General features: G+C 40.0%; 1 protein-coding gene across 4 annotated transcripts in view; it reads right to left on the bottom strand.

The window, feature by feature from the left end:
- SYCP2L (synaptonemal complex protein 2 like) overlaps positions 1 to 27,120 on the bottom strand; it is a 35,292-nt gene continuing 8,172 nt past the window's right edge. For 2 of the 4 annotated variants that reach the window (XM_085571483.1, XM_085571481.1), the window contains 35 exons: positions 26,888 to 26,953; positions 26,281 to 26,418; positions 26,074 to 26,193; positions 24,814 to 24,918; positions 23,673 to 23,697; positions 22,589 to 22,674; positions 22,371 to 22,459; positions 22,236 to 22,270; positions 21,363 to 21,505; positions 20,811 to 20,866; positions 20,405 to 20,450; positions 19,552 to 19,644; positions 19,402 to 19,462; positions 18,830 to 18,978; positions 17,957 to 18,020; positions 15,539 to 15,657; positions 15,068 to 15,140; positions 14,892 to 14,937; positions 14,233 to 14,278; positions 13,228 to 13,316; positions 11,894 to 11,942; positions 10,746 to 10,801; positions 10,080 to 10,134; positions 9,373 to 9,526; positions 8,237 to 8,286; positions 7,509 to 7,605; positions 6,988 to 7,079; positions 6,765 to 6,828; positions 5,091 to 5,222; positions 4,257 to 4,381; positions 3,668 to 3,762; positions 2,303 to 2,402; positions 2,165 to 2,223; positions 1,646 to 1,715; positions 1 to 459 (listed from right to left, as the gene is read on the bottom strand). In XM_085571483.1, coding sequence (XP_085427609.1) covers positions 403 to 459; positions 1,646 to 1,715; positions 2,165 to 2,223; positions 2,303 to 2,402; positions 3,668 to 3,762; positions 4,257 to 4,381; positions 5,091 to 5,222; positions 6,765 to 6,828; positions 6,988 to 7,079; positions 7,509 to 7,605; positions 8,237 to 8,286; positions 9,373 to 9,526; positions 10,080 to 10,134; positions 10,746 to 10,801; positions 11,894 to 11,942; positions 13,228 to 13,316; positions 14,233 to 14,278; positions 14,892 to 14,937; positions 15,068 to 15,140; positions 15,539 to 15,657; positions 17,957 to 18,020; positions 18,830 to 18,978; positions 19,402 to 19,462; positions 19,552 to 19,644; positions 20,405 to 20,450; positions 20,811 to 20,866; positions 21,363 to 21,505; positions 22,236 to 22,270; positions 22,371 to 22,459; positions 22,589 to 22,674; positions 23,673 to 23,697; positions 24,814 to 24,918; positions 26,074 to 26,193; positions 26,281 to 26,418; positions 26,888 to 26,953 — 2,904 coding nt within the window. In that variant the 3' untranslated portion in view covers positions 1 to 402. The remainder of the gene's footprint in view (positions 460 to 1,645; positions 1,716 to 2,164; positions 2,224 to 2,302; positions 2,403 to 3,667; positions 3,763 to 4,256; positions 4,382 to 5,090; positions 5,223 to 6,764; positions 6,829 to 6,987; positions 7,080 to 7,508; positions 7,606 to 8,236; positions 8,287 to 9,372; positions 9,527 to 10,079; positions 10,135 to 10,745; positions 10,802 to 11,893; positions 11,943 to 13,227; positions 13,317 to 14,232; positions 14,279 to 14,891; positions 14,938 to 15,067; positions 15,141 to 15,538; positions 15,658 to 17,956; positions 18,021 to 18,829; positions 18,979 to 19,401; positions 19,463 to 19,551; positions 19,645 to 20,404; positions 20,451 to 20,810; positions 20,867 to 21,362; positions 21,506 to 22,235; positions 22,271 to 22,370; positions 22,460 to 22,588; positions 22,675 to 23,672; positions 23,698 to 24,813; positions 24,919 to 26,073; positions 26,194 to 26,280; positions 26,419 to 26,887; positions 26,954 to 27,120) is intronic. The other 2 variants (XM_085571484.1, XM_085571485.1) reach the window with 2 other exon arrangements.

Genomic DNA, 27,120 nt, shown 5'->3' with positions numbered 1-27,120 from the left:
TTACCCTAAGCAAACAACTTTTTATTTTTAATCTATTGTTAAGTGCTTTTACACTTGATAAAGGTTTTAGCAGAACAGTCAAAGTAAGCCAACAGATCCATCAATTTGACAGCTACATCCTTATCTTTAGTTGATTTTTTAAATTTCTTTGATATGTAAGAGACCCAATCTTGCAATTTTCCAGAAAAAAATTCTTATCCAACTCAGGGGTCACAACTGGACCACTTAACATTATATATTCTTTTTAGGCAAAAAAAAAAAAAAAAAAAAAAGCTCAACATAATGCTTTTCCTGACTTTCTTTTCATTTAGAATAGACTATAACATCATTCACAGAATCATCTTGTCTGTGCTGCACACAAAGTGCTCAAATGCCATGAGCAATAATGAATTCAGGGGTTTGCTAGTCAGAAGGAACAATGACCACACCATCTTCTGCCTTCTCCACTGAGTGTTCATGCTGCAGGGAAGAACAAAAAAAAAAGGTAAGAGAAAACTGCAAAAATTTATATGTACATTGAAACTCTACAAGATAAGAAATTGCAAAGAACCTGGAAGCATATTTAGACTCAGCTCTTAATTCTCAAGCACCTACCCTGGAACAGGTGCTTCAGGATGAGCAGCTGCCATGATCACAAGTGCTCCTTTCTCAGCCCTGCTACTCTTTGAGTGTCCTTATTCAGGAGCACCTGTGTCCCTCAGCAACTCAACGCTCATAATGGAAACTTTTCCCTTCGGAAAGGCTCCAGATTGCAACTTTAACTGCTAAAACATACAAGCCCCTGGTTTTCAGCATCTTTTTTAAGATCCCAGGCTCACTCCACTGTGGTGACCACAGGCATGGTTGTTCCTTCAACACAAGGAGCTTTCTCAGCCCTGTGAAGTGCAGGCACATGGCATCCCACACATGGCAGTAATCCATCAATTTTACTTCAGAAATGCTAAACTCCCAAAGCCATCAGATCTGGACACAGACCTAGAACAGCAGCAGTAGCAAAAATACACATCCATATGATGGAGTGAACCAGATGGAAACTAAGCATTGTATGAAAGTTAGCAAAGTATTGTCTTAATTTACAAGTAATTATTTTGATTATTGTCTTATTTTACAAGTAAAAACAAGGGCATAAAGTAGTGATTACACTCTGGAGAGCTTAAGAACTTCAACAGAGTTAAATAAAGATTGTCTTGAAAAAAATCAACCTTGAATACATCAAGGCTAGAAGTTAGCAGACCTAAAGAGTAAGTGAGAGAAAGCATGCAAGGTGTTGTTAAACTGCAGAGCCCCTAGCCACAGGTTGTCGTGGATGTGTAACTCCAAGGGCAAATGCACTGAGGGTCACAAACTACACAGAAACTGCTCCAGAGTGTGAACTCAGGAGAAACATCACTACCTAATGGCCCTTGTCTTCATCTTCTCCCCCAGGCAAGTACTGTTTGATCTCTTCCCATTGTCAAACATTTCTTTCTCAACACTTTCCATGCATTAGGGCCAGAGCACTCAACAAAGAACAAGTCCCACAAATCAGTCAACCAAAGGCTTCCCCTCCCAGGACTTCAGTTTCATTTTCTCACTTCTGACACCAATCAGTCAGGACAGAGCTCAGTCCCCCATCCATAGGGAGCTGCTTTTGTACCACACATACCATTGTATTCTGGACAGTGCTGGCAAAACCCTTTGTCGTTTCGCCCAAGGCTGAGTCAAGAGATTCCGTTCTGAAAGAAAAATGATCTTAGCTGATTTTTCATTAAGCACTTACTGGTGAAATTTGAACAAATATATTTACCACCAAAAATAAACCTGAGAATGGCAGGATTTTACTCAGCATTTATGCCAGCCAACAGTGTCTTTTATACAGAAAATTATCACCTCCTTCCACCTCCTCTGACTCCTAGACATAGTCATGCACTGCATGTTGTTCCAGATCCTGGTACAGCTCTCCTAAACAAGGTTCCTCTCCTGCACAACTTCCCATACAAAGTTCCCTCATTACACTCTAATTCCAAGTGAAAACCCTCACAAGGCTGCAAAAGCTCAATCAGCGGACACCAAGTGAAGATGCCACACTAGGTTTAGAATCCTTTCCCATTATCAGCAAGGGTACCATCAGCCTAATGACCATCAGAGGACTTGTAAGCATGCAGGACAGCCAGCAGAGATGTACCTTTCCTTTTGCTGGCTGAAGAAGGTATTCAGTTTGAGCAGCTGCACATTCCAGAAATCCTAAAAAGAGCGTAAAGAAGCCCTCTGTTACCTGGGAAGGGGCACCTTTTCGGGCCGGCACACAAGAAGCTGTACGCACCAGTGCGTCCTTCTCCATGACTGCCAGAATTTGAGTTTCCCTCTCAAGGCTGGCAAGCTCTTCAACAACAATCTTCCGCAAGGTCTCAAATTTATTCAGCCTAGTGATGGAGATAAGAAACAATTTTGCCACTTCAATGTGCAGTCAACCCCTTTAGCACCAAACCTACCCTGAGGCAGAAGAAAATTTCACTGCTGAACTATATGGGGCAGATTTGTTCTCAGATATGTCACAGAGCATGTGAATAGCTGCACCAAAGTCCCACTGCAAATAAATAGGGCTCAACAGCCTGTCCCAAACAGCAGTCAGAGGATTGGGATAGAGCATATAAACAAATTCCCAGCACAATACTTGTACTGAATGCTCTCCCAGGCTCCAGGGAGTTCAGCAGAGATTTTCTGTGCTAAAGACCTCTTTAAGGCCCCTTCCAACCCAAAACATTCTATGATTCTATTGATACAAACAGCCTCTATGGATTTTCCTGCCTTAGGCTTGATGTACAGGATGCTAGCAATTTATAAACCTTAAAAAGGGTTGTGGTTGCAACATCCTTACTGACTTGAGTTTGCCACCATTTCCAGCTGCATTGAGGTAGGAAAACTTCAGCACAGCCCTGAATCCGCTATCCTGTGATCCTGGTTAGATCCAAGTTACTTAATTGGCAACCAAGCATTGAAGCATCTCACTGCCATCTACTCTTATCTTGCACCACAAAACATCCCATTTTTTTTATTTTGGAACTCAAAATTCTCCATGTACCTTAATGACAGCAAATTCTGCTCATAGAGGTCCCATTGACAGCAGGGATTTTTTTACTTTAAAGGTTATTATTTTATAACCCATTTGATCTAAATCCTAAAAAGTGAATGTGCAATAGATACAGAAGCCTGATACTCTTACAAGTACAAACAGGATGTATCTCACTTATACCAAATTCATAAATATTAGAATTTATTTTTTTATCTAGCTCCTATCTAAGAAATTCAGGATCTGAGAGATGCCTTTTCTTCTCCTCCATTTCATTAAGTCACAGCCTGGTTTTTTCTTAAAAGATTTAGAAATAGAAGCTACTAAGTTGACGACAACCAGAAGACAGTCCAAGCACTGCTCCATCAACTGTTTGTAACTCAAGCTTGCTTTACATGAAGTAACCCATCCCCTCCACCTACAAGAAAATTAGGATCAATTCCAGGAGTTATACTTCTGAAACTCTTCTTGCATCAAGGGAAAAAAAAAAAAAAAGACACCCAAGTTATTTTGTGATACAAACCATAAGCGCAACATCCAGCCCTCAGGTTGGTTTTCACTATCAACCAAAACTGACAGAAAATTTAAGCTGTTTTCAGCCAGCACCAGTCCACTTACCTGTACTTATGTATCAGGTTCAGCTGGGCAGACAAGTTCTTCTCTGAAGATCTCAGGACATCCTGTGCGCTGACCTCAATCCTTTTGTACCGGGACTAGCCATGGGAGGCACAGTTAGGGATAGGCAATGGCCCAAGTCAAAACCTAGAAGTCTAGCTAGCAAAACATTCCCCTGGAAAACATGTTCCTCTGCAGGAACTTGTCATTCATCTTAGCAGAAACCATTTTAAATCAAATTTAATTTGCAGTAAGATGACACACATCAGTGCTACAGATACAATCTGATTTAATTCAGTCACAGTAGTTACACCAAAATGCCTCAATGTAACCCATGTGACTTCAGGGCAGTGTTGTTAAGAAAAACTTAACCAAAATTTCCTTTATGCCTTCCCTGTAACACTTCTCAGAATATATAAGTTCTGTAGAATACTTCTAAGAGCTCCAGACTAACAGACACTGTTGCCAAAGCAATGTCTCTCTCTTGAACACAAACTAAAGACGGGATATTTGCACCAACTCTCCCTGAGATAGAAAGGTAATTTCACATAACATGATCAATTGCCACATGTGCTGAAAAAGCTCACATTACCCAGAAATATTTCTTCAGTTGGACAATAAATCTTTCAAGGGCAAAAATCACTTCTGATTCACTCGAATCTTCATGGAAAATCTTGGAAAAAAACGCATCATCTACACTACTGATCATTTCCTGACCTAGGAGGAAGCACATGCCCAGTTAGCATCATGCTGGAAGACATTCTGGAATATAAATCTTCCTGCTACTAAGAGATTGTCATTCGTGAGAGCAACAACTTCTGTTAGAGAGCTGGAATTTGGGGCTTGCTCTTCTAGAGCTCACAAGCAGGAGGGAAAGGAGTTCAAAAATCCCCAGAGAAATACTTGTTAGAAAGCAGCAGGGAAGGATAGGCACAATAGAGCAACACAAAGAGCTACTTACAGATACTGAGGCAAACACACAGAATAAAGGCAGAAAATAGTCAGGCCACCACTGTTTGTCTTCTACTTAGGCATTGTAAGGAAAGCCTGATCCTCTCGTCCTCAGAGTTAGCAGTATTTTGCAGTTACTTCATCCATTACCAGCATACTTTTTTCCCAGCCCCTGTGTGTGATGTTTTTTTTAATAACTCTGGAAAATCACACTCAGAGTAGATCTTGTGGATGTTATGGAGCAGCTGACCAAGTGGAACCCAAATTTCCTTATTCACACCTCTACATACACAGTATCCACTGCCATTGGCAGTGCTGCAATACCTCCTGCTAATTTTTACTTTTGGATTTTGGAGAAGTTGGCCTCTCGACAAATGTATCTCTTCAAGATTCCATGTGACTATGATTTCTACCACAAGAAAAGGAAAGCTGAAAGCATTTAAGCACTTCACCTTAATTACCAACAGGATTTTACCTTTCTGCATCTCCACCTCATCTTCTACTGAATCAGACATTTTCTTTGGTGTATGGTTAATCTCAGAAGGCAAGTGATTTTTCTCCAAATTAGAAAGTTTAGGCTTCTTTGTGACAGTGTCACTCAGGATATCTAGAAAGAGAAGATTTTTCAAAAGAAATCTGTCCTTTTGCACGAGGTACGTGACAGTGCCTGCTCAAGGAGAAACCACCACTGGAATTACCAATGCTTCAGAAATAGAGGCAGTCTCATTTTATGGTCTGGCATCACACAGGAAGTCTTGACCTGAAAGCATCTGCCCTTGCAAAAGCAGGGAACTAGCCTGACTAATGTTGTACAGGTATTTGGAAAGCTTCCATGTCTCCATCTTAAAGATGGAGAGACTTCCTTTCCTGGCCTTTTACTCTGGCCATCAAAAACCTCAGGTGTCCAGCTTCTTCCTATTCCCTTTTCCAAACCAAGTTCTCAAACTGATTATGAAGAAAAATTTTGAAAAGGATATTGAATCAATCCAAACAATCAAAATCAAAGCTGCAGCCTCTACTTTATGGAAAATCTGCTAAAAACCAAAGAAACAAACTAGACTCCCATTCTTTTGTCTCACTGTGAACTTTTTTGGAACTCGGCAAGTTCTCTGTTTGACAAATCATCTTCTTGGAGTCTCTGTAGGGCAGAATGAAAGGTGGTGGGGCCCAGAACAAGGCAGACAGTAACACCAAGAGAAGCATCCTGGAGTAGATTTAGAGTTCACAGAGTCCAAATGCAGTTAGAGACCACACCTGAAATTCCTGAGCATAACCCTGCTTGTGCCTTTGCATGGCAACAACTCCTCTCCAATTGTAAGGCTGTACAGTGAACAGTGATAGAAATTAAGCCCTCAGCATCTGTCTTCCCCCAAAATTAAACAGATGTGTTATTGCAGTGAAGGTGTATTCAGAAAATGCTGGACAGGTAAAAGACATACTGGGAACACAAACAGAGACAGCTCATGAGAAAAGGGATGCTTTTGCAAAATTTCAGTGACTCACTCCATAGTCACAACAGTAAATCGGACTCTCGGAACTACATCAACACTGAAAATTATTAGGATGAAAATAACCTCATTGCTGCTTGACTTGCTTGAAGTTCAGTTGTTTCCAACCACAAAGAGAGTGTGCTGCACTTTTGAGTTAGTTTATGAAAGTTCAGTTTCATCTTAAAAAAAGATCCCGACATGCCACTTACCTATTAAAAAGCTACAGCAGTAATAAGCATTATCCAAGTCCCCATTTAACAAATGCTTATAGCAATGGCTTACAACCATGTTCTTAGGTATAAAGAAAATCAACAACTCGAAGGGATGCTTGTTTTGTTTAAACTGAAGCTGCAGTTCACTTTCAAAACACTAAAAATTATTATCTTTTGTGTGTCTCTTGGGTCATTAGCTCGTAAATCTACAAAAGTCACCCTATAGTCAAGGACAGGTTTTAAGAGTTAGCAATGAATTCATGAGTGTATCTAAAAGCATCTTACCACAATCTGTCATGATATACGAAACACAGAAACAGAATTTAGCAAAAAAAATAGTAATCGCTAAAAAATCACTGTTAATTTGTATTGAAAAGAAAATAACAGCTCTGGCACCACCTCTTTCTGCTTTTAGCCAACTCTTCCATGTTATCAAGAGTAACAAACCTGAGTCATTCTGCTTGCTATTTTCTTCCTCTCTTGATAATTTGCCTGATGCACCAAGAAACTTCTAAGGAGAGAAAGGAAACAAAATAAGAAAGTACCCACCCTACAGACAAGCTGCCAGAGGCTTGTCTTTTTACAGGAAACAAAGGGACACAAATCACTGGTTTCAGGTAGAGGTAGCCTGACAGCAGACTGGGAGGAGACTAAGCACTGCATTCTGCACCTGTGTGGCTTTCTCCACATCAGTGGAAGGGCTCCTGGGAGATATATCAAGCAGCATTGGACTCCCTCCAGGATTATCTGAGAGCACTTCATCTGTGTGAGAGATGAATAAATGACACAGGCAATAGAGTTTGAATCCTTTATCTCAATTTAATGGCACAGAAAGTAAAACCCAAGCCCTCTACCCTCTCCTTTATCTTGTCACACAGGGAAGAGGTGGTGGCTCAGACTCAGCCCAAAGGCTGTTTTATTGGTGGTTGTCAGTTAAATTCATTCTTTCACCTCTCAAGAGCACCAGTTTATCTCCTCCTTGTACAAGAGACTATCTATACAGACGGTATCAACCCCTCATAGCCATCACAAAGAAATATCACGAGACAAATATTTATGGAAAAAATGTGAAGAAAAAGTGGCAAAATCAAAAAGAAAAACCCAGCACCAAAAAGCTCATCCATCCAAAAATACAGACCCACACATACCAAAACTCTTCTAATGCACTGAAGATGATCAAAATAAAAATACCAGAAAGATTCACTGTGGGTAAATCATCTCTCTTGGAGCTAGATGGGCTTTCTTTCCTTTGCATCTCCTTTTGAGCTCCTTGCCTTGATTTTCTCTTCTAAAACAAAACAAAGTCTAAGCCTTATTTAAACATTACTACAGAAGTAGGGGTTGGGGCGTTGTTTTGGAGGGAGAGCTTTGAATGACTGATCTGTTTTTTAAATACACTAAGAGTAGATATATACATAAAATATGCCTAACATACTGATGGCTCTATCTAGCACCAAGGAGACCTGTGCCCTGAAGTTCAATGTATGCAAAAGTTCTCCCTTTAGGCATTGGGGATATACATCTGATATTGTTTCTTATAAGCAGAATACAACCATTGTGGTTAAAAAAGAAAAGTTTTCCAGGGGGAAAATAAAAGCTTTTAGTGTGACTACTAGTTCTGGAAGATAATTTTTTTTCCCCAGACTTTCTGTATTTCAAATATGTATATACAAATATATATACATACACACATATATATGTATTTGATATGCAGCATTTATCAATTTCTATGAGGTTTACCATGTTTTCCTAAAATCTCCTCCATTAGACCAAGAGAGTCACAACAGCACTCAGCAGACAAATCTATCAGAACATTTGAGAATTAAAATAACACCAGTTTATTTAAATCTCGCTCATTGGTACACATCTTACATCCATGATGTTTTTTAAATCTGAGGTACTAAAGCATCACACCTTACCTTCTTTGGCTCATAGTCGCTGTCACTGCTTGAAGAAGAAAGTGGAAGCACTGCAAGAAGAAAAGTTTCCCTGGTTACTGGCAATGTTAAGCATGTACTTTACCCAGTTAACTGAATTAGTCACAATGCAAACCTTTTCAGTTTCGCTCTTCTAGCCATTTACAAGATAAAACTCCACAACACTTCCATTAAACGTCAAAAAAACACCTTTCTCTAACAAAGACAGATGCAAACATACACAAATCACTGCATCCAGAGCAGCCATACAAGCAAAAAAAAAAAAAAAAAAAAAAACATGCTCAGCATCTTGTCTGACAGTCCCCAAGTCCCAAGCAAGAACAGTGTGTTGACACTGGAGTGAGAACAAACTGCCCTGGAAACCCAGTATAAAGAATAATTTGAAGCTCAACTTTCTTTTGCTTTTAAATCCATACAGAGTCCAACAGCGACCTGAACAAGCATCATTTCTCCATGAGCGGGAGAGAAACATTCCACCTCGTTCAATTTGATTTCCATTTGGTGGTCACAGCAGCACACAGCCCTGGATCATGGCTGCAGGGGAGGTCTGCTGCTGGTCAGGCCCAAGCAGAGAATACTATCAGAGATTATCACATCTGACATTCAAGAGGATGACTGGCTTATTACTGCATAAACAGGGGAGGAGAATGCCCTGGTCTGCAAATTGTGAGGATTTTCAAGGTTTACTTGCCAAGCCAGTGATGTTTCTAGGGAGGTGAGGAGGGGAAATTTGCAGGAAGGAGGTGTAGTCGCTTCAGAGAGATGTTCCTCCTAATGTGGTCAAGAGCACCAACAGAGCCATCAGCTCAAGATCCATGGGCTCTTCAGTACCATCACAGAGAGGGCTGCACCCACACAGTTTGTTCAGGTGCCAAACGTTCCATCTGGACATTTGAACCCCAAACTGGGAAGGAGACAAGAGCCCAGTTCAAGTACAAGGGTGTGCAACGCATCTCCTCCACAGGGCACCCTTTGCTGCTGGCCTCAAGCCTGCTCTCTCCCACTCGGGAAAGCCAGGATTTGGCCAAATTCTCCTTTTTCAAACCATCATCAGCATTTACTTTTCTGCAGCTCAGTTCATCCGGCACAGCTAAGTGTCAGTAGGGGACTAAGCTTACCTTTTAATTTACTTCTCACCCTGGGTCTTTTTCGGGTATAGTCAAATTTTGGCGTTGCCTGTATCTGAGAGTTAAGAATCCAGCTTCTCTCACTCTGACCAGGGCTTGTATGTTCATTATTGCTTTCAGAGAAAAGATGTTTCCTGTAACTGAACTAAAGACACAATTAAATCCTTTTCGCTCAGAAGCCCCTCAGCCACTCCATTTCAGCTGCTACCAAGTTATCCCATTTCATCCTCCCCGCATTACAGCATGTAAAGCTGTGAAATCTGCCAAAACAGCCACAGACAGCTGTTGAAACAGATGTATAAAAACATCAAGAGGCAGATGCTTGCCTTTTGCCAGTATGGGGTTTTTACAGTATCCTTCTTCCTTGTCTCTCCCTCTCTGCCTAAAATAAGATCACTCTTACAAGGAGGAAAGCTTCAGTGTGTTTGAGTTGCATCCAGTGGCACATCAGGGGAGAAGAACAGGTAACACAGACAATTCACTAGCTGGTCTGGCAGTGATGGTGCATCCTGATCACTGCTTTCAAAATGACAAGAGTATTTAGAGGCCACCAGAATCACATTGCTCCACCTCTGCACTGGGTAGGCCTTAAACTTCAGTTTCTTTATGGGTTTGACAAATTTTACAGGTAGAAATACACAGCATTCTAATCGGCAACAATCAAAGGCTCTAGGGATGCACAAGCATAGACAACCTACCTGCTTTCTCTCAACACTGTTTAATGCCTTGCTCTTGCCTTTTGTTTCGTAAGTCCTGCCAAGTAACACAAAGACCCAAAATTAGAGTAGCAAACACAGCAATAACACACCACAGCATGGTGGAATGGGCACAGACAAATAGAGGTGGCAAGGGGCCCCTTAAGAGTTCAGCAGAAGAACCAAAGTGTTAAAGAGCATGCAGCAGCCAAATTTTTCTTTGCCTGGATTTTGAGAGTAGCAATTTAAGGATATCTAGAAATCAGCACTGTTTAAAATAAAAACTAATCTGCATTCATAGAGGTGGCAAGTCCCTGGAAGCTTGCTGTGACTGGAAGGCAGCCAAAGCAAGGCAGGGAGTTTAAGCATTTTTCAAAAATTAATTCAGTCATTTCTGCATATCGTCAGGAAAGGATGATGTTTAAGAGTTAAAATCTTACTGTCAAAGTCGACAGGAGTCACTATTTTCTCCAGTAATCTTTATATTCTCAGGTACTAATTTAAATATTGATATCAGTAACATCCACAGATAGTATGGTAGCTAAGCAAGGAAGTACTGTATTAGAAAAATCACACAGCCTTTTGGATCCTAACTTAAAAGATCTTAAAGCTATGAGCCCTTATTCATATAGCAAAAGGTTCATAAACACTGAGTGTATAATACTGTACCTCTGACTTTTTGAAGATTTTTTCTGGGCAATAATCATTCCTTTGGCATTAGAAACCTGAAAGCAGAGTTTTCTTAGAGCTCAGTTACCCCATAAAATACTCTATATATTGAAAATAGATCAGAATTCAGAAGGGAAATTGATAACCAGTCCTGCCCAGAAATTTCACTTTTTAATGGAATTGGATTTGTTGAATGAAAGAGTGTCATAAATTATAACAGATAAACAGCTGAACCTTAAACAGAGTTCTTTTCTCTTTTCTTTGCCTTATGAATAATGATCATTTTAAGCACTACCATCAATCAATAGCAGCACCAGCAAGGTGTGAGAAAGGTGCAGGGCCCCTGGATGGCTCTGGGACAAGGGCAGGGTGCCATGGAGCAGAGATTTATGCTGACACCCAGTGGCAGCAGCAAGGATCAGCCATGTCCAGTTTATAATAAAAATAAATTTGGGGTGTTCCATTCAGCACCCACTGCCTCACAGTTAGCAGGCATCAGTGACAGTCCCCTAATCAGGGAAAAAGCTGAAAGCAAAAAGGTTTGTCCAGCACAGCCACCTTGACTGAAGCTGTCAAGAGCAAGTTCACAACTTGCTAGGAAAGCCCACACTGGGCAAAGTTTCAAACAAAGTGATTAATTTTTATTCCCCCCTTTTTTTTTTTTTTTTTTTTTTTTTTGAGAGTCTACAAAGGCAAGTTAAGCAGAATTTTCAACAAAAGTTTTGTGAGGAATGAGTTTTAACCAGGGATTCCCAGTTTGCAAAGCACAGCTTGAAGGGGATTTCAGTCTCTTCTATTTAGCCTAGGAGGACAAATTGGATGCTCAGCAATCTGCTTTTGATATTCAGGAAAGCACAGAAGTTGGCCTTCAATCAGAGACATCCCTTGGCCTCACTGAAGCAACAGCTCAAATGTCTGTTGGTGTTATCATGCATTACCCACCAGAAAATTCACACAGTGATGAGCATTCTTGCCACTAAAAAAAAAAACATTTCCACAACACAAAGAATAAAAAAATAAAAACCAAGTTCTCATTTGTCTGTCTTGCTATAACAGCGTGTCCATCCTTACAGCATTTCTGCAGTAAATTATGTCCTCTACTTCAAGCTACTACTCCATTAGGCGCTGAGCTTCTGTTTCGAGTTTACCTTTCTGTGACTTGAGGAGTCTGAGCTTTCAAAATCATAGAGTTCCTTCCTGCAAATCAACATAAATATGGCAGTGATGTACAATAGTGAAGAATCATTCCATTAAGAATAGGGAGGTGATAACATGTTTTTTTTTCTAAGCCCCCTTTCCTCAAATACCTTATATGCCTAAAAATACTGTTTTCTAAGCTTCTAAAAACTACTTGCTTCTTTTCTACTTAGTCTTTTTGCTGTCTTGATTCTTGCTTTTAAAAATAGCACCTGTTTTAAGGAATATTCTAAACATAGAAATTAACCTATCTCTGTTTATGTAGAAGGTATTTTGTTCTCCCATCGCCCATAGTAGTACATGGTAGGAAGAAGTAATGAGTAGAAATAAAACACCAGAAGCATTTTAAAAATTCCTTTTAATTACTTTTTGAAAATTCTAGTATTTAATATTTGTTCTCTAATCTCTTCTCTGTGCACACCTAGATCTTGTTTTCATGTCCTCCAACATTTAAACTTAATTGTAGTTTTGTAGCTCTCTCCAAATCGTAACTATTTCTAAAAAAAATACTATAACAACTGCTCAATATACAGTACATCTTCTTTTTACTAGTAAAAGAATGAGAAGGCTAAAGAGCTGAGATCCTCACCAAAGCTTCCCGAAGGAAGGAAACGTTCATTTCCACGTGAAACACAAGAGGGAGCAGAATGACCAAGCTAAGTTCCTCACCTCTAACTTCTACACTGCTTCTCCTGTTTTAAAACAGGTATTTGCTGCATCAAATTGTCTTAAAACACACAAAACAAAAAACTTCATTAAGCCCTGCATCAAGTTTTCCTATTCTTACCTACAGTCAGTCAAGAAATCATCTAGGCACTTGGGGTTTATGGAGGTTTTCTGAGCTAAGAGACATTGGGCTGAAGCAGGACTCCCATGGAAGCCCCAGAACAGGCATTAAACACAACACTTGGCAGAGTGTAGGAGGAGGGCTCAACAAGGCAGACTTTCAGTGCTACAGGCTGCATACAGCCCCCAAACCTTCAAGTGTTTCTTCCTGCAGTGCCCTTAGCTTTAAGTGCAGACAGATGTGGGGGTGCAAGGGGAGAAATTGAGAAAGAGTGTTAGCTAGGGTTAAGTTTCTGAGATCTTTATCACTTTGGGCACCCAAAGGGCTCTACAGAGACCAGTTATGACCCTTCATAGCCTCATACTTGCTTTCCTGCCTGTTCTAGATACAGTCAGGCCACCCCCCCATGGGGACACCCTTCCTCCCCGTGTGCTAGAAAAGGTCTAAAATGACTTGGTGTACCAGTTCTTGCATGGTCACAGAGCTTGTATGTCATACCTGCCTTCAGCCTTCTTCTCAGCCAAACTCTTTTCCCTGTTTTGATTTTTGCTGGTAACGTCCTTTGGTAAAGGAGAGAATTGCGGGATCTAAAACAACAATACCTAAAGTCATGTTCTGATTCTAGAGCCTTGAAAAAGCAGATAAAAGGTGTGCCAGGAAACTTCCCTCCTCCATCTACAACAATTTTCCAGGTCCAACTGTTGCCTGTGGTACTTTCCTACCACAAAGTAAGGGATTCATAGAGCTGAAACTGAGGGGGTCAAGAGGGTGAGAGAGAGTTACTCAAAATCTCTGAATTCACTGTAGAATGGGCAAGTGCTACAAAACAACTAGCATTAATTTTTATTTTTTTTTTAATTCTGAAATTAGCACCTGGAAACATAAACCCAAGAACAAGTCTAAAATGGGATTTCTTATATAAGTATCTAAACTCAAAAACATTGCTTTGGGAATTTAATTTTTCTCACATAGTGCACTGACTTACTTGTTTTAATACATGGACACACCAATAAAACTTGCCAAGTGCAACTACAAGTGACTCTCAGTTACTTGGTAATTTACCCAAGTTGCAAATTCTTACATGGGAGAGTCATTAGAGGCCAAATACAAAACTGAATAAACACATAGATAGATTGCCAAGGCTTGCTTCCATTCAGGAAGCAAATACTCCCCCTTCAGGAAGGTGTGCAAGTCTTGTGACACGCAAGTACACCCCACACACCACTGGACACAGGCACAGCACATTCCTTCGGGGCTGTCTGTGTGCTGAACAAACTCCAGTGAGCTTGAAACTCTTGGCTGGGCCCCTCTAGGATGAGGCTGGCAGCTGTTGCCTCTGCAGCTAAGCAGCACAGCATGTCAGGTGTGACACTCCGTGGGCTCAGGACACTGCTTAAAGGCACGAGTAGGTCAACCCCTCCCAGCTTTCTTTACAGCTCCACCAGAATGTCTCTTCCCTACCCTGTATCTATTCAGTCAGGGGGACCCCCAAGGCATACATACCTTTAATATCTGCTCATCCATAGGTTCTTCTTCTAGGGGCTCCTCACTGGGAACAAGAGGACACGTGAGGGAGCTGTTCATCTAAAGACCAATACCTTTGTGAAGTACTAAGTTGGGGGGGAAGCCAAACTTGGACCAATTAGCACCAAAAGAATGGTTTAATGCACAGCAAAGAAAGGTAATCAATAGCTCTACAGAAGTCTAGCTCCTTAACTACAAGAAATCCTGTCCTGCAAAGGTCTGGGAAAAAAAGGTGAATTCAAGCCAAGGTGAATTCAACTTCACATAATCTATCACAAAGTCATGGTGCCCATTAGGAACAACCTCATATCTGGCAAGCTCAGGTTTCACAGCTGAAGTTTAACTGCCTGTAAATCAGCTGTGGGCTCACCTTGCATTTGGACTAAATCCATGGTAAGAAAAAAGTCACACTAAAGCAGCTGCCAAACTGTTCAGCAACTCCAAAGTACTGTAACTCCAGGCAAACAGCCCTGATGACCAGGTGGCAAAACGAAATCTTCAATTTTGTAATTGATGGAAAAACCTCCAAATTATGTACATTAAAATCCCAGAAGAAAAAAAAAAATCAAACATACACACAGGAAAAAAAAAACCTGCAAAAAACTCACTTTGCAACTTTCTGTCTGCAAGACACTCACCTAGGCTTAGCTTTCATCCCTGAAGATGGAGTTTTGGACTTTTTTCCTGAAGAAAGTAAGGAAACTATAGTTTTACCCTGAAACTTTATCTGTTTTTGCTGTAAGACCCACAAAAGCAGAGCCTTCAGCATGACAACTGGGTCATACTCAAGGTACTGAAGGGAGCCATGCCTGACCTTGGTTAGCACCTTGGGGATCAGTCTGCTGGCTCACTGTAACCATGGCAACACCAAAGTCCGACATTTTCTGCTGGAAGACATGGAACCATGAACAAAACATGCATATGATCAATAAAAAAGTGAGGGTTTCAACAAACAGATTTTTTAGCAGCTGCCTGTGGCAAGAGCTGCATGGCAGATTCATCACTGTCCACATGTAAAAACCTTTTTAGCTGTAAGTGATACTATGGGTTTCTCACTAAAAGCATCCCACTGTCCCCTTACAAGAAGTAGGTTTTTTGTTTTTTTTTTTTGTTTAAAGCAATTTCGCCAAAATTGCAACAAAATTGCAGCTCTGGAGATAAGTATTTGAGCTGAAGAGATACAAACCAGTTTTCTTTGAAAGAAGGTTTTAGTCACACCTGCAAAAAAGTAAGACTGGAGAAAGTGAAAAGGGGCACGAGGATTGCTCCATCATGCACCACTTACTGCTACAGTCCCTGTTAACTGCTGTCTGTGCAGAGAGATTAAGTTGTCTTTTTGAATCTCCACGTTTCCAGGGCCTGAAGAATGTCTCCACCTCTGTGAGTTAGAGGGCACAGGTGCTTCTGCAGAACAGCAACATGGGTGAGAACGTCGTTGCAGTACCTGAACACACTCGCCACCCCTTCTTTCCATTCCCACAGATGCATGCATAAATTGCACCAGTGCAACCTTCTAGGCATGTCCCAAGCTCACATTTAACAGAACAAACCCAAGTATCTTTCAAGTACCCAGTGAAGACTTGCAATGCTAAAAAAACAACATATAGGTTCATCAATACTGATGAATTCACACAAGTTTATCACCTTGCTACTTATATTGCTACATTGACTCAAACTCTGGAAAACATGGAGCAAGCCTCTGTGTCTGACTAAAGCAGGGGGATTTTCCACTATATCTATTTTCCTCCACTGAATCTCTATCAGGCACTGCAAAATTTGTTTCAATGCAGATTAACTACCAATTTTGCCCTTTGTACTCCTTGACTGCTTCAAGTAGCAGTGCCCACCTTGCACCTTTGTGTGCTCCATAGTGGGCACTGATAAAGGAACTCCTAGCTCACCTGCATCTCCAGAAGCTGGAGGACTTCCATTCTACCTTATTTTAGGCTGTAACTGGAGGAAAATGGGAAGGACTACTGAAAAAGTTACTGCCCCAGACATTTAGGGCTGGAAGGAGCTCTTTCAAGTATTCACCTGAAGAAATCTGAAATGCACAGGAACTTAGAGGAAAGTAAAAATTTCTTTTTAATGTTGTCACAGAAAGAATGCTAGCTATCCCTAAGAGCTCTTCAAACTTAATTTGTTTTAAAGACAGTGGGTGACAGCAGTAGGAAGAGCTGTCATTTCACAGCCTTAGAAGATGTGGAACTATTTGCCAAGTAAATTACATCAAGAAAGGATCCACACAAAAAGTAATCATGCTAAAACCTGAAATACAGCCAGTTTTGGAACAAGGACAAACCCCAGCCTCCAAAGTTAAAAGGCCACCATACAGGAAAAAAAAACAGCTTCCAAAAACTTTTATACCAAAGTTGAGCTGAGAAAGCATTTCCTGTTTAAAACAAATTTTGATCTCAAACACCTCTTGCTTTTTTTGCTATAAGCAGCTTTTCCTTAAGGCTTTGACCTACAGTTTGTGGGGACTTACAGAAGAATTTCAGAGCATGAGAAGGAAAGGAGTTACTCTCCTTTTCTTGACAAGTGCTGGACTTAGACCTTCCTTTGGGTCAGACACCAAAAGGACACATCTGTACTTCAAGCTCCAAGTTACCTCAACAACTACTGCATTTACAACATAATAAAATTCCGCCAAATGATCCTGGAAGAAGATGCCTTGCAGGAGATGTTCACTGGCAGCACAGGAAGTACCAATATTTGATGATGGAAAACTTACTCTGCCCAGTTCAAAGAAACACACAGCACTGGCTATAGGGTGGTGAGAATATGGAAATAAAAGCTATTCCAGGTGCAGCCAAGAGCCTGTCCTGCCTTAAGGCAGACAACTACTTTTGTAGCTGGGGCACACACAGAGACAGCCCTGCAGCAAAGGGTATTTACAGCAGCAGGTCACCTCCTGCAGAGGAGCTGGGCTGCTGCTCACCTTTACCCACAAATAGGGATTGCAGGTGAGCACTTCTGCTCCCGCAGCCATTCTTCCACAACAGCTCTGGGCACCTCCAAGGCATCATCCACTGCACTTGGGACAAGGGCTGGAGCGCATCATTCACTAGCACATCACCTTGCTCAGAAAAATCAAGAAGTTGCCTCCCTGCAGGAAGCTTCAGTAGAGGCTGCCCCAGCATATGCACCCCACTGCACAGAGAAGAGCTTGTTAAGTGCCAAGGTGCAAGCACTGGCTCATCAGAGAACCTGTGCTTCCAGGAGGCCAAAGGCACCCACATGGCATGGCCAAACCAAAAACCAGGCAAGCCAGAGCGGACGACAAGAGGCTGCATCCCACCACACCTGCAGATGGAGGAACAGTTCTGCACATCAGAGGTCAGCCAGCAGCTGAAATGTGCCTTGCCAGGCCACCTGCCAACACACAGATCCTGTCTCCTTGAGCATCCCCCTGCCACCCCAGCAGCACATACATGGCCATGGTGTCCAGCCCTCACTCCCTGGGTTAGAGGGACTCAGCATCTGCCACAAGCAGATTTACCAAGCTCACAAGGGAGGAACAGTAGAAGACTGAGCTTGGGCATTGCTTGTTTTTTTTGTTGCGAGTTTTTTTTTTTTTTCCTTTTTCTTTTTTTTGTTTTAAGTGAGGTTAACTGTAAGCTGTAGACTACAAGTGAAAATTATAATTGAAAACAGATATTTAAATTTAATGAAAGAACACAATTAAAAAAAAAAAAATCACCTGCTTCATTCTGCACAGTTTCCTTCCCAGAATGGACAATCTCATCTTCAGACTTGACTATCTGCTGATATGAATTAATCTCATGTGAAAGTGGTTTTGAAAAGAGTAGCCTTTATCTAGTAAAGTTGGCTACTTAATACAAAACTAACAGTTGCTAATTGCCAGCAACAAATCAGTGGATACTAACTGAGTTATCATTTGGAAAGGTCTTAGCTCCTTTAAGGGCAAATGACAGTCACTATATTATGGTTATTTACTGTCATGTAAGCTTTTCTTCAAACACCACAGACTGTGGATGAATTACAAATTAAAAAAAAACTATATTAGCATTTGGGGAAAAAAGAAAAGATCATACACAGTTTATGGTCTTTTACATTAGCTAATAAAAAATCCTGAGATTTTATAAATACTCTATTCTTTGTCCTGAACTCCTATCTACAAAGTCAGTCTACAATATGTATTTTTCAGCACAACTCCAGGTTTTTGTGTAACAATTTGGTCACCCTGTGCAATGTAACACTTGGAGCCATACATGAGAGCATGTTCATACTTAAAGTTATGCCACAGGCTTTATTTTCTATTTCAGAAACTCAGGAAAGGTTATAACACAATGAATTAATTAACAAATCATTTTAACCTTTCAGCTTTTAAACCATAAATTTGAGAACCTTAAATTTCTTTCCTAAAATATCTAATTTCTCTTCCAGGCCAAAGCTTAGAACATCTCTATGTGGAGTGTCATAAATCCACAGTGGGAAAAAATATATAGTAAAGAGAGACAGAGGAAACCACAAAACACAAATCACACAAACCTGAATGGTTCTGTCCAGTGTAAAATATAGTTAAGAAAAAATCACACATATTAGAGCTTACCATCAGTTTTTCTTCTCCCAGGACTTTTCTAAGCGTACCAAGTATTTCAAACTCAGCACTGAAAACCAGTTTGAATTTTAATGCAGCTCTATTGTAAAGAGGAGCGGGTCTCTTCAAAGAAATTGTAACAATCTTTTGTCTATCCTTCTCTGTGTAAAAAAACCAAACCAAACAATCAATTACATTTGTTTTAGATCAAAACCTTCTTCTGTTAACCCAAAAACATCTGAGCAATTGTTTGGGATTTTTAAAACAGCCTTTTACATCTTGCCTGTGCATTTCCAGTTACTCTGTTTGCTCATTTTTTTCCCAGTGAGTCTTGGTTATTCTGTTCCCCAGGGCACCTATCAACTGACACCTCAAGCTGTCCTGCTTGAGTAGGGTGGGAGGGTATTGTGCAGAATGGCCCCGCACAAGTCCAACGAGCAGAGCTAGTGCAGGATGACCAAAGAGCAAGGCAGAGAGGGAAGAGAATGGGCAGGAACACCTTGGTGATGGTGAGATTTTAGGTTTACAACGTGTGCCTCATGGACCCCCAGCCAAATAAGAAAATCTTGTTGGGAAAATCTTACCCGTCACACTGTAGCTCTTGACATTTTCTTTTGACAGCCTCAGAGAGTCCCAAAGTTTTCCCTTTGAAAACCAGAGCCATCATGTCAGAAGGGTTGAGGGAGTGCCCACTGGCTTAGGCTAACCCAAAGGCACCTGGGCTTTGCTGTTACCTTATTGCAATCCACATAGAAAGTCACACTCTGGCTGCCAGCGTTGAAGTCAATCCAAAACTCCTCCAGGCTCTCTTCTGATGGCTTCTTCATCTGGTGAAAAGGAGTGGCACTATTGTTCCCCAAAAAGGCCCACAACTGCTATATCAGTCGCAATTTTCTTTAATGAGAGAAAACTGGAAAGCATTACCCTACATAAACATCCGTACACCTTGCAGAAACAGGAGTTCAGATGACACTGTGGGGTGCCAGCCCTCTGCTCACCCAAGCACACCCATTGCAGACTTCAGCCATGGGAGTGGAAATACACAAATGCTCGCATGACTGCGCCAGGAAAGAAGCTGTGGAAGCTGTTTCTGAGCACTTGAAATAAGGAGAAGCAGTGGAACTAGTTTCCATCTACTTGGGTTTGATTCAATATGACTGTCAGGAATGGTGCCACTGTTCATTCAATTGAAGGCCAGTGAAGCAAACTGCAGGATCTGCAACCCTTCTCCAGGGGCATCAGGCTAATCTTTTTTCTGGCAGTCTGGAAACAGCTCTGCCAGAGGACTCTGTGCTGTCCTGTCCTCCTGTTTCTTTTTACAACTCTCCTCTGTCATCACCATGAAGAGAAGCTTTGCCTCTGTCACTTGGCTCAAACAACAGCAAAGTCAGCAGCAATACTTTGGGAGCTAAGTGACAAACAAGCAAATTTCCCACCTAGAAAAAGGTTATACTCTACACTCCAAGAAATTGAGCTCTTCAATGAAAAAGAGGCAGGGGGAAAAAACCTCAAACATTTACCACAGAAAGCAACATTTCAACAGCTAAAACACTGTAGGGAAGGTGTCAGAGCTTTAAGGGCTATTACCTCCTTCCCGCCAGCAAAAGCAGATATGCAAGGAAATGTGTAGACTCTGGAAGAGAAGCAAACTTCACATGATATATTCAACATTAAAGTCTGACTTCAATTATTTTATTTTTAATAAGATTAATTTTAATCTTTGAACGATAAGATTGGTTACTAAAATTTCTAAAAGTAAATTAAGCTTGGATAAGCTAGAGACTACAGTATTTTAGCAGTGAAGCAATATCTTCACTGAGCTTACTTTCAAAAGAATCACCATAAAAATGCAAAAAATTTACTTCTTAAAAACAACTTAATTCATCACGTGACATGAAATATTTTTTAATATAAGTCAACCCATTTTACAATTCTATTTATTCCCCTCTGCAGTAATTGTGCCACCAATTTATTCTGTTGGGTCTCAGCTTACCTTTTTTTTTTATCTCCAAGCCTTCCATTTAGTAGATTAAGAAATTTTCTGCAGTCCTTCAAGACAAATGACATTTTTTTTTTTTAAATCAGGCTACTTTTCCTTTGCAAATAGTTATTTTATTGTGTAGAAAAACTATTTGCTATGAAACATCTATTGTCCAGTTAAAAGCTTAAAACTGGTCAGTGGAATGCCAAAGACCACTGGGAAGAAACCCTCAATTTACTACAAAAGGTCAGACCCAACTTAAAACCAGTAAGAACTCAAATATAAACCCCACAAATTAACTTATTTATGCATTGTTATTATTTTTTTTTAACTTTTTTATGGGTAAAATAACTTAAAAATAGGCGCTATTTTAGCAATGTGTCATTTAATATTTACCATATTAATAAAAAAAAAGGTAAGGTAAAACATGCCATCCACAAATATGTGTACTTATAAAATCAGTTTTGCAGGAACTGCTTGCAAGGACACCCTGGCTTAACTCAACCATATCTAGCCCCTATACATACTTGTCAAGTGTGTTGCTTTCAAAATAAGGACCCTCACCGTCTCAAATTCTTGATCCTTGATCTCTTTGAAAGCTTCAGCAAGATACTTATCTTCAAACAAGTGGTGACCAAAGTCATCCCTCCATCTTTTTGACAAAAACCTACAAACTGCTTCTAAAAGGCCAACCTGAAGGTCATAATCTGCAGGGTAATCAAAAGCACAGGATAAATATCGTCCCTCTAGCATAACCACAGGTTATAGCATTGCTACTCCTGCCATTTTACACTACATGGTCACATCCATCCTCTAGCCTTGGTTTCCCCTAGGAGAACAGGGCAGAGTAACAGCCAAGTGTTGGCTCAGGCATCCTCAGCCCCCCCAGCTCAGTGAGATCGAGGTACAGAGCACTGCAAACCACAACACACTCGAGCACTGGGAGATATGCTTGGGGCTCAGGAAAGGGATGGGAGCAGAGACTCATCACTAACCCACTAGGATCAGGCCACATTCCATATACCATGCCAATACTCTAAAAAGTGCTATTATTAGAAGAAAACAAAAAAAAAAATTCACTCAAGAGGCCATTAACCTTGTTAGCTAGATTTTGTCCACATCATGGCAAAGCAATTCAAATTTAATTTTTTTGAGACTAACAGCCAGCATATTCTGTAAGCACATATGTAAAGCCAATCTAATTACTCTTCTACAAAAATCAGTTCAGCCTGCCTGATTAGTCAATATCCATTACTAATACCAACCAGAATGAGCTAATGCATTGCTGCATTTAACTTGTTTTATATATATTTTGTTAACGCACATTTGACTTGCCTCCTTTAAAAAAAATCAACCCATGACAAAGGAAATATAATTGCAATTATAATTCATCTATAATAAATAAACAGATGAGGTAAAGGTAGAGAACTTCCTTACCACCAACCTCCAGTATAGCTTCTGCTAGGTCTTTCCTGAAACAACATAATGCCACACGTTAAAAGGGAAATAACTAACTCCTAATGCAGAGAAGAGAGTATTTAGGTACAGAAACTGGAGGGAAAAATCACTTACGCAAGCAAGCATATCTCCTCACAGAGAGGCAACAACCTTCTATGCTCCCGTGGGATAATCTCAAGTATAGTGTTGAGGGTCTTCAAGGCCTTTCCGCCCCCACAAAAGGAGTAGAAAATGAAGGAAAACAAATCGATAACAATTTCACATCTTGTTATCCAATTACAGAAACTTTCACACAAATATTGCCAATTTTCTCCTCCTAGTAAGAATCTTACCTCCAGATGCAGAGCACAGCTAAGATTTGGTTCTGTCACTAGGCACCCCAGTTCAGGCAAAAATAAAGTCACTAGCTCTCTCTTCCCTAGAAAAATAATTTGAAAAGTACAGCTAGAAATGGGTGGAGTCCATATAAAAATAGTTGAAGCAACAACAGTTTGTCGTGCTGAAGGAATAAAAATACCCCAGCTGTAAATTCATTTTAAGACAAAGCTTCCAACCATCTAATCCTAGACAGAAAGGGGAACTGGTAACTTCCATCTGAAAAAAAAAAAAATGCTCCAGATACACTAACTTCTGACCTGGATAACTATTTAAAGAGGCACAGAAAGGGGATGCTAATTACTAGCCACTAGAGAAAATCTGAATATACAGGTTTTGTCAAAGTCAACAGAGCAAACCAATAAAGCATTAACCAGAAGATGCTTGTGCCACTCTGCTCCCACTAGATTAAGGTAAAAGGACAAGTAAGTACACATTAACTGACCTACAGCACAATGCTTCATTTTTACATGGATTGTGAGCCTGGATGTCTGGTCACATAGATATTTTCTGAAAGCACCTGCTCCCCCCCCACCCTAATGTAAAACCAGCTGCAGCTACAGAACAAAATTTTGCTGCTGAAATGAATGAGAGACAGACATCTCTCTGCCGAGTCTGGAAGGCTAAAGGAGTTACCATGTTATACTGTGGAGATGGTTGCCTTCAGCAAGGGAATGACATCTGATACCAGAACAAACAGATGTGCAAGAACAGACTGTATAGATTGAACCCCTTTCAGAATCCACTTACACTGATCAACTGAAATGCTTGATGCTGACCATTTAAACAAGATAACAGAAATAGACTTTTCAGCATGTACGTAAACACAAAGAGAAAGAGAGAAAGGGTTTGTGCTCCAATACAAATGTTAATGAGAATTAACTGAAGAGAAATAGTTGGAGGATTTTAAAAAAATATTACAGAGAGGAAGAAGTAGAAAGCTGAAAAGAGAACGGGGACAGAGTTCAAGCAGAATGAAGATATATGCTCCCAAGATTAATATTCATTATATTGAAGAATGGAAGGAAAAAAAATACTTACCTTCACGACCGCATCTGCAAATCACCTGATGGAAAGAGTAAAACAAGCCTTCAGTAGCACACCACCATCCAAGAACAGCAGTATGTGAAGTGCCAAGCTGTTTATGGACACCTTCCTCACCCCCCAACTTTCAAATGAAACAGTATGTACCCACATCAGAGTAACATAAAACACTAGCGTACCCACATCAGAAAAAGCCACCTTATCCAGGTATGTCACATATGGTCACCCTGATCATACAATATGCAGGGAGGGTAAAAGTAGCCAAGCATCCACTTCCCCCAGGGATTTCAGGGTGTTGAAGTCCCTCGAGGAAAATTACAAACAACTCTATAACACAAACACTTTCTCTTCCACAGTGAAAGCATGTGGAAGAAACGTAGCAGGAAGACATAATTCAAAAGAAATTCAATTTTTGGGAAAATAAATGGGTATTTTATAACTTCAAAGTGGTTAGTACATAAAGAAGGAAGCTTGATTTTGCTCAACTATCTTTTAGCAGAACTTCTGAAAAGAGCCATAGGTATTGATATGAATTCTGATGCACAAAGTGACACAGTTCCAGTAAGCTCCAGACAACAAGACTGGGAGCAACAGCTTGGGGGCAAAAAAGCTAAAAAGCATTCTTGCTATTACAAATGTTACATCACTAGGCCTCTAACACCCATAAAGTCATGAATATTTAAAATTCAAACCTAAATGAGAGTTGTAAGCAAGTTAGATCATTCTTTAGAATTAAATAATCTGTTTCAAACAGAGTAGGAACAAATCACCAGGACCACCTTAGCAAACATGCTTGTACATGAAGTACAGTTCAGTGTTAGTAGCTTCTGGGTCTTAAAGACAGCTTCAGCTCACAAGCTTTCATTTACAAAATGCATCAGTATTTCTTGCAAATTTTTCTACAGAAACAAATTCTTCAAGCTAGAAAATGAGAAAATGCTTCTCCCAAGTGTGTCAGCCAGACGCCAGCCTGGAGCACACTCCTAGACACTGCCCACCCACACCACTAGGCTGCATCCCAGGCTCAGCCTGAGGGCACCATGCACATATTTATTTTCTAACAGAAAATTCTTTGTGAACAATAGCTATCTTATCCCATAAAGGCAACCCTTCTGTCCCCTTAAATGCACAAACATACCAATGCAGAATCAAAGAAGTCTTCAAGCATTGAGATCAAAAATTCATTCTCATTTGGGTCGATGATGGTCATAAACTCTTTTGCTCTTTCAAACCAAGATACCAGGTAAAAGTTAAAAAAAAAAAAGTAGTTAAAAACTGAGAAGAGGAATTAATAATCTTAAATTATATACATCTGCAGGAAAACCTTACAGAGTTCTTTACCTTTTTAAACTTCAGTCATGTACTGTGTCAAAAGTTACATGGCTTTAAGGACGTGAAAAGTGCCATTTCCCCTTCCCTCCCTAGCCCTCCTTTTATCCTCCTTTCTTGTCCAAGGCATCCGTTCATGGTGCTCAGACACAATAGATGCTGTTAGTGGCACCAGAACTACTACAGACATTTATAGAAGACATCAACTCACAGCAAAATACTGTATAATATTTTCAAGCTTTTTCAAGGTAAATATTTTAATACTTCATGGTTTTAAACATTGCATAAGATCATACAAAAATGGTGAACTAGAAATCTGCGTTCCACTGACAAAGTACAGAGCTCAGACTGGAAAAAAAATATTAATTTATTTCCATACAGGAATTTTGAGCAACAGTAACCCTGAAAAGCATAACTACAAGGCAGGAATACAACATTTTGGACTGAGGACTCTCAGTCAGTTCTCTGCTAACCGAGAGCATGTGTTAGCTGTTCCCTGACAGTTACACCTGTGTTACATCCAGGTGTTACTTGTCTTCAGCACAATTTCCTTTCTGCTACTACAACTACTACCAGCTGAAATCAATATAGTGGCAGAAGATAAAACACAATTGCAGATTAAATGCATTGGGTTTACTACATAACTAGAGAGGGATCTTCATAAAGAATATCTCAGTTTTTAAAAATATAAATGCACAAATTACTCATTAATTCTATTACTAAAACTGTATTTTGCTGGAGCATTTAAAATGGATTTAGAAAGTCTGTATCATTTCAATAATGGGACTTATAGAAATTCATCCTCTCCTTCTACTATCAGCTTTTAAAAAACCCCAAACAATCCAACCCTTTACATCAGCTAGTAAGTGGAGCCATAAAATTGGGTGCTACACCAAAAGCAGTAAGAGACTAAGCATTTTTTCTCCCACTCAGTTCATGCATATATTAAAAAAATATTTTGTTTCTGTGAGGCCAACAAGCCATCATCTAGTTTTCACTTCCTTGGAGATTTTTCTGATGCAAACAACCTTAAATCACATTAGTAAATTGTATACAATATTATACTCATCTTTGGTACCAGTCCTTGCTCAATAAGCAAGCTCTTTCCTTCTCCAATATCACTTTTAAGGTAGAGCTGAATACATTTCAGCAGCAATGAAACATTCTTGAATTCATTCTTGTCCAGCTCCTGTAGAAACACAGAGTGCTGTGCATCATTAGCCTGCTACTCTCCGAGTTGGCTGCTAGGAAAGTTGAGATTATTTATGATACTCGCCTTTATCAGTGCTTTGTCCAGCTGGTTAAAGAGAGACTCACTGTATATCTGGGGAAGCTTTACTTTCGCCTCTTTAAACAGTTCGTCAATTTTTTGAAACCCCTTCCCTTTAAAGGCATCAATGAGCAATGATTCGAGCTGCAGAGAGAAGGGAAGGAAACAATTAGTGAATAAAATAAGCGGGCATTGAAATTGTAGGCACACTAATTATGATAAAATACTTGTAATGATATTTTAAAAGTTGCAAGTTTCTGTTTGTTTTATATTGTTTCTCTACTTTCATTTTATTACTACATCTGAAGTGAAACATCAGTCTTAATGTCCAAAAGAGACAGAACCCTTGAAACAGAATAATTATAAAAGACACCAAGCAAAGAAATAAGCAATTTAGTATAGCCAGTTTGTAAGTCCCACAACTATTACAGTAATTTCTTCTCACTTACTAAAGAAAAGATTAAGAGGATTACTACACATCGCACATTAAAGAAAATTACTAAAAATTCTGGGTCATGCTATAGTCACTTAAGAAATGCACTTATATATATATATATATATATATATGGCAATTTGTAAGATAAAGATAAGAACGCATTTCAAAGATCCTTACGTAGCCTTCTGCTCTGTCTGCCATACCGCCAAACACATCTCTACTTAGTTCGTCACTTCTTTCTTCCTTTGAAAATAAAAGAAGAGAAAAATACAGGAAAAAAACAATCTTCTTCCCCCGTCTCCCCCAAAAAAGAAAACCCAACCAACAAACCCAAACAACTTTTCCCGCCCCAAAATTGAAGAGCACCTACTCATCCCCTCCCTACTTCCAAACTCAAAATTCCAACTCGT

Source organism: Lonchura striata, chromosome 2, assembly GCF_050655825.1.
Source record: "Lonchura striata isolate lonStrDom1 chromosome 2, ASM5065582v1, whole genome shotgun sequence".
Classification (NCBI taxonomy): Eukaryota; Metazoa; Chordata; class Aves; order Passeriformes; family Estrildidae; genus Lonchura; species Lonchura striata.
This window is presented reverse-complemented; position numbering and strand designations above follow the sequence as displayed.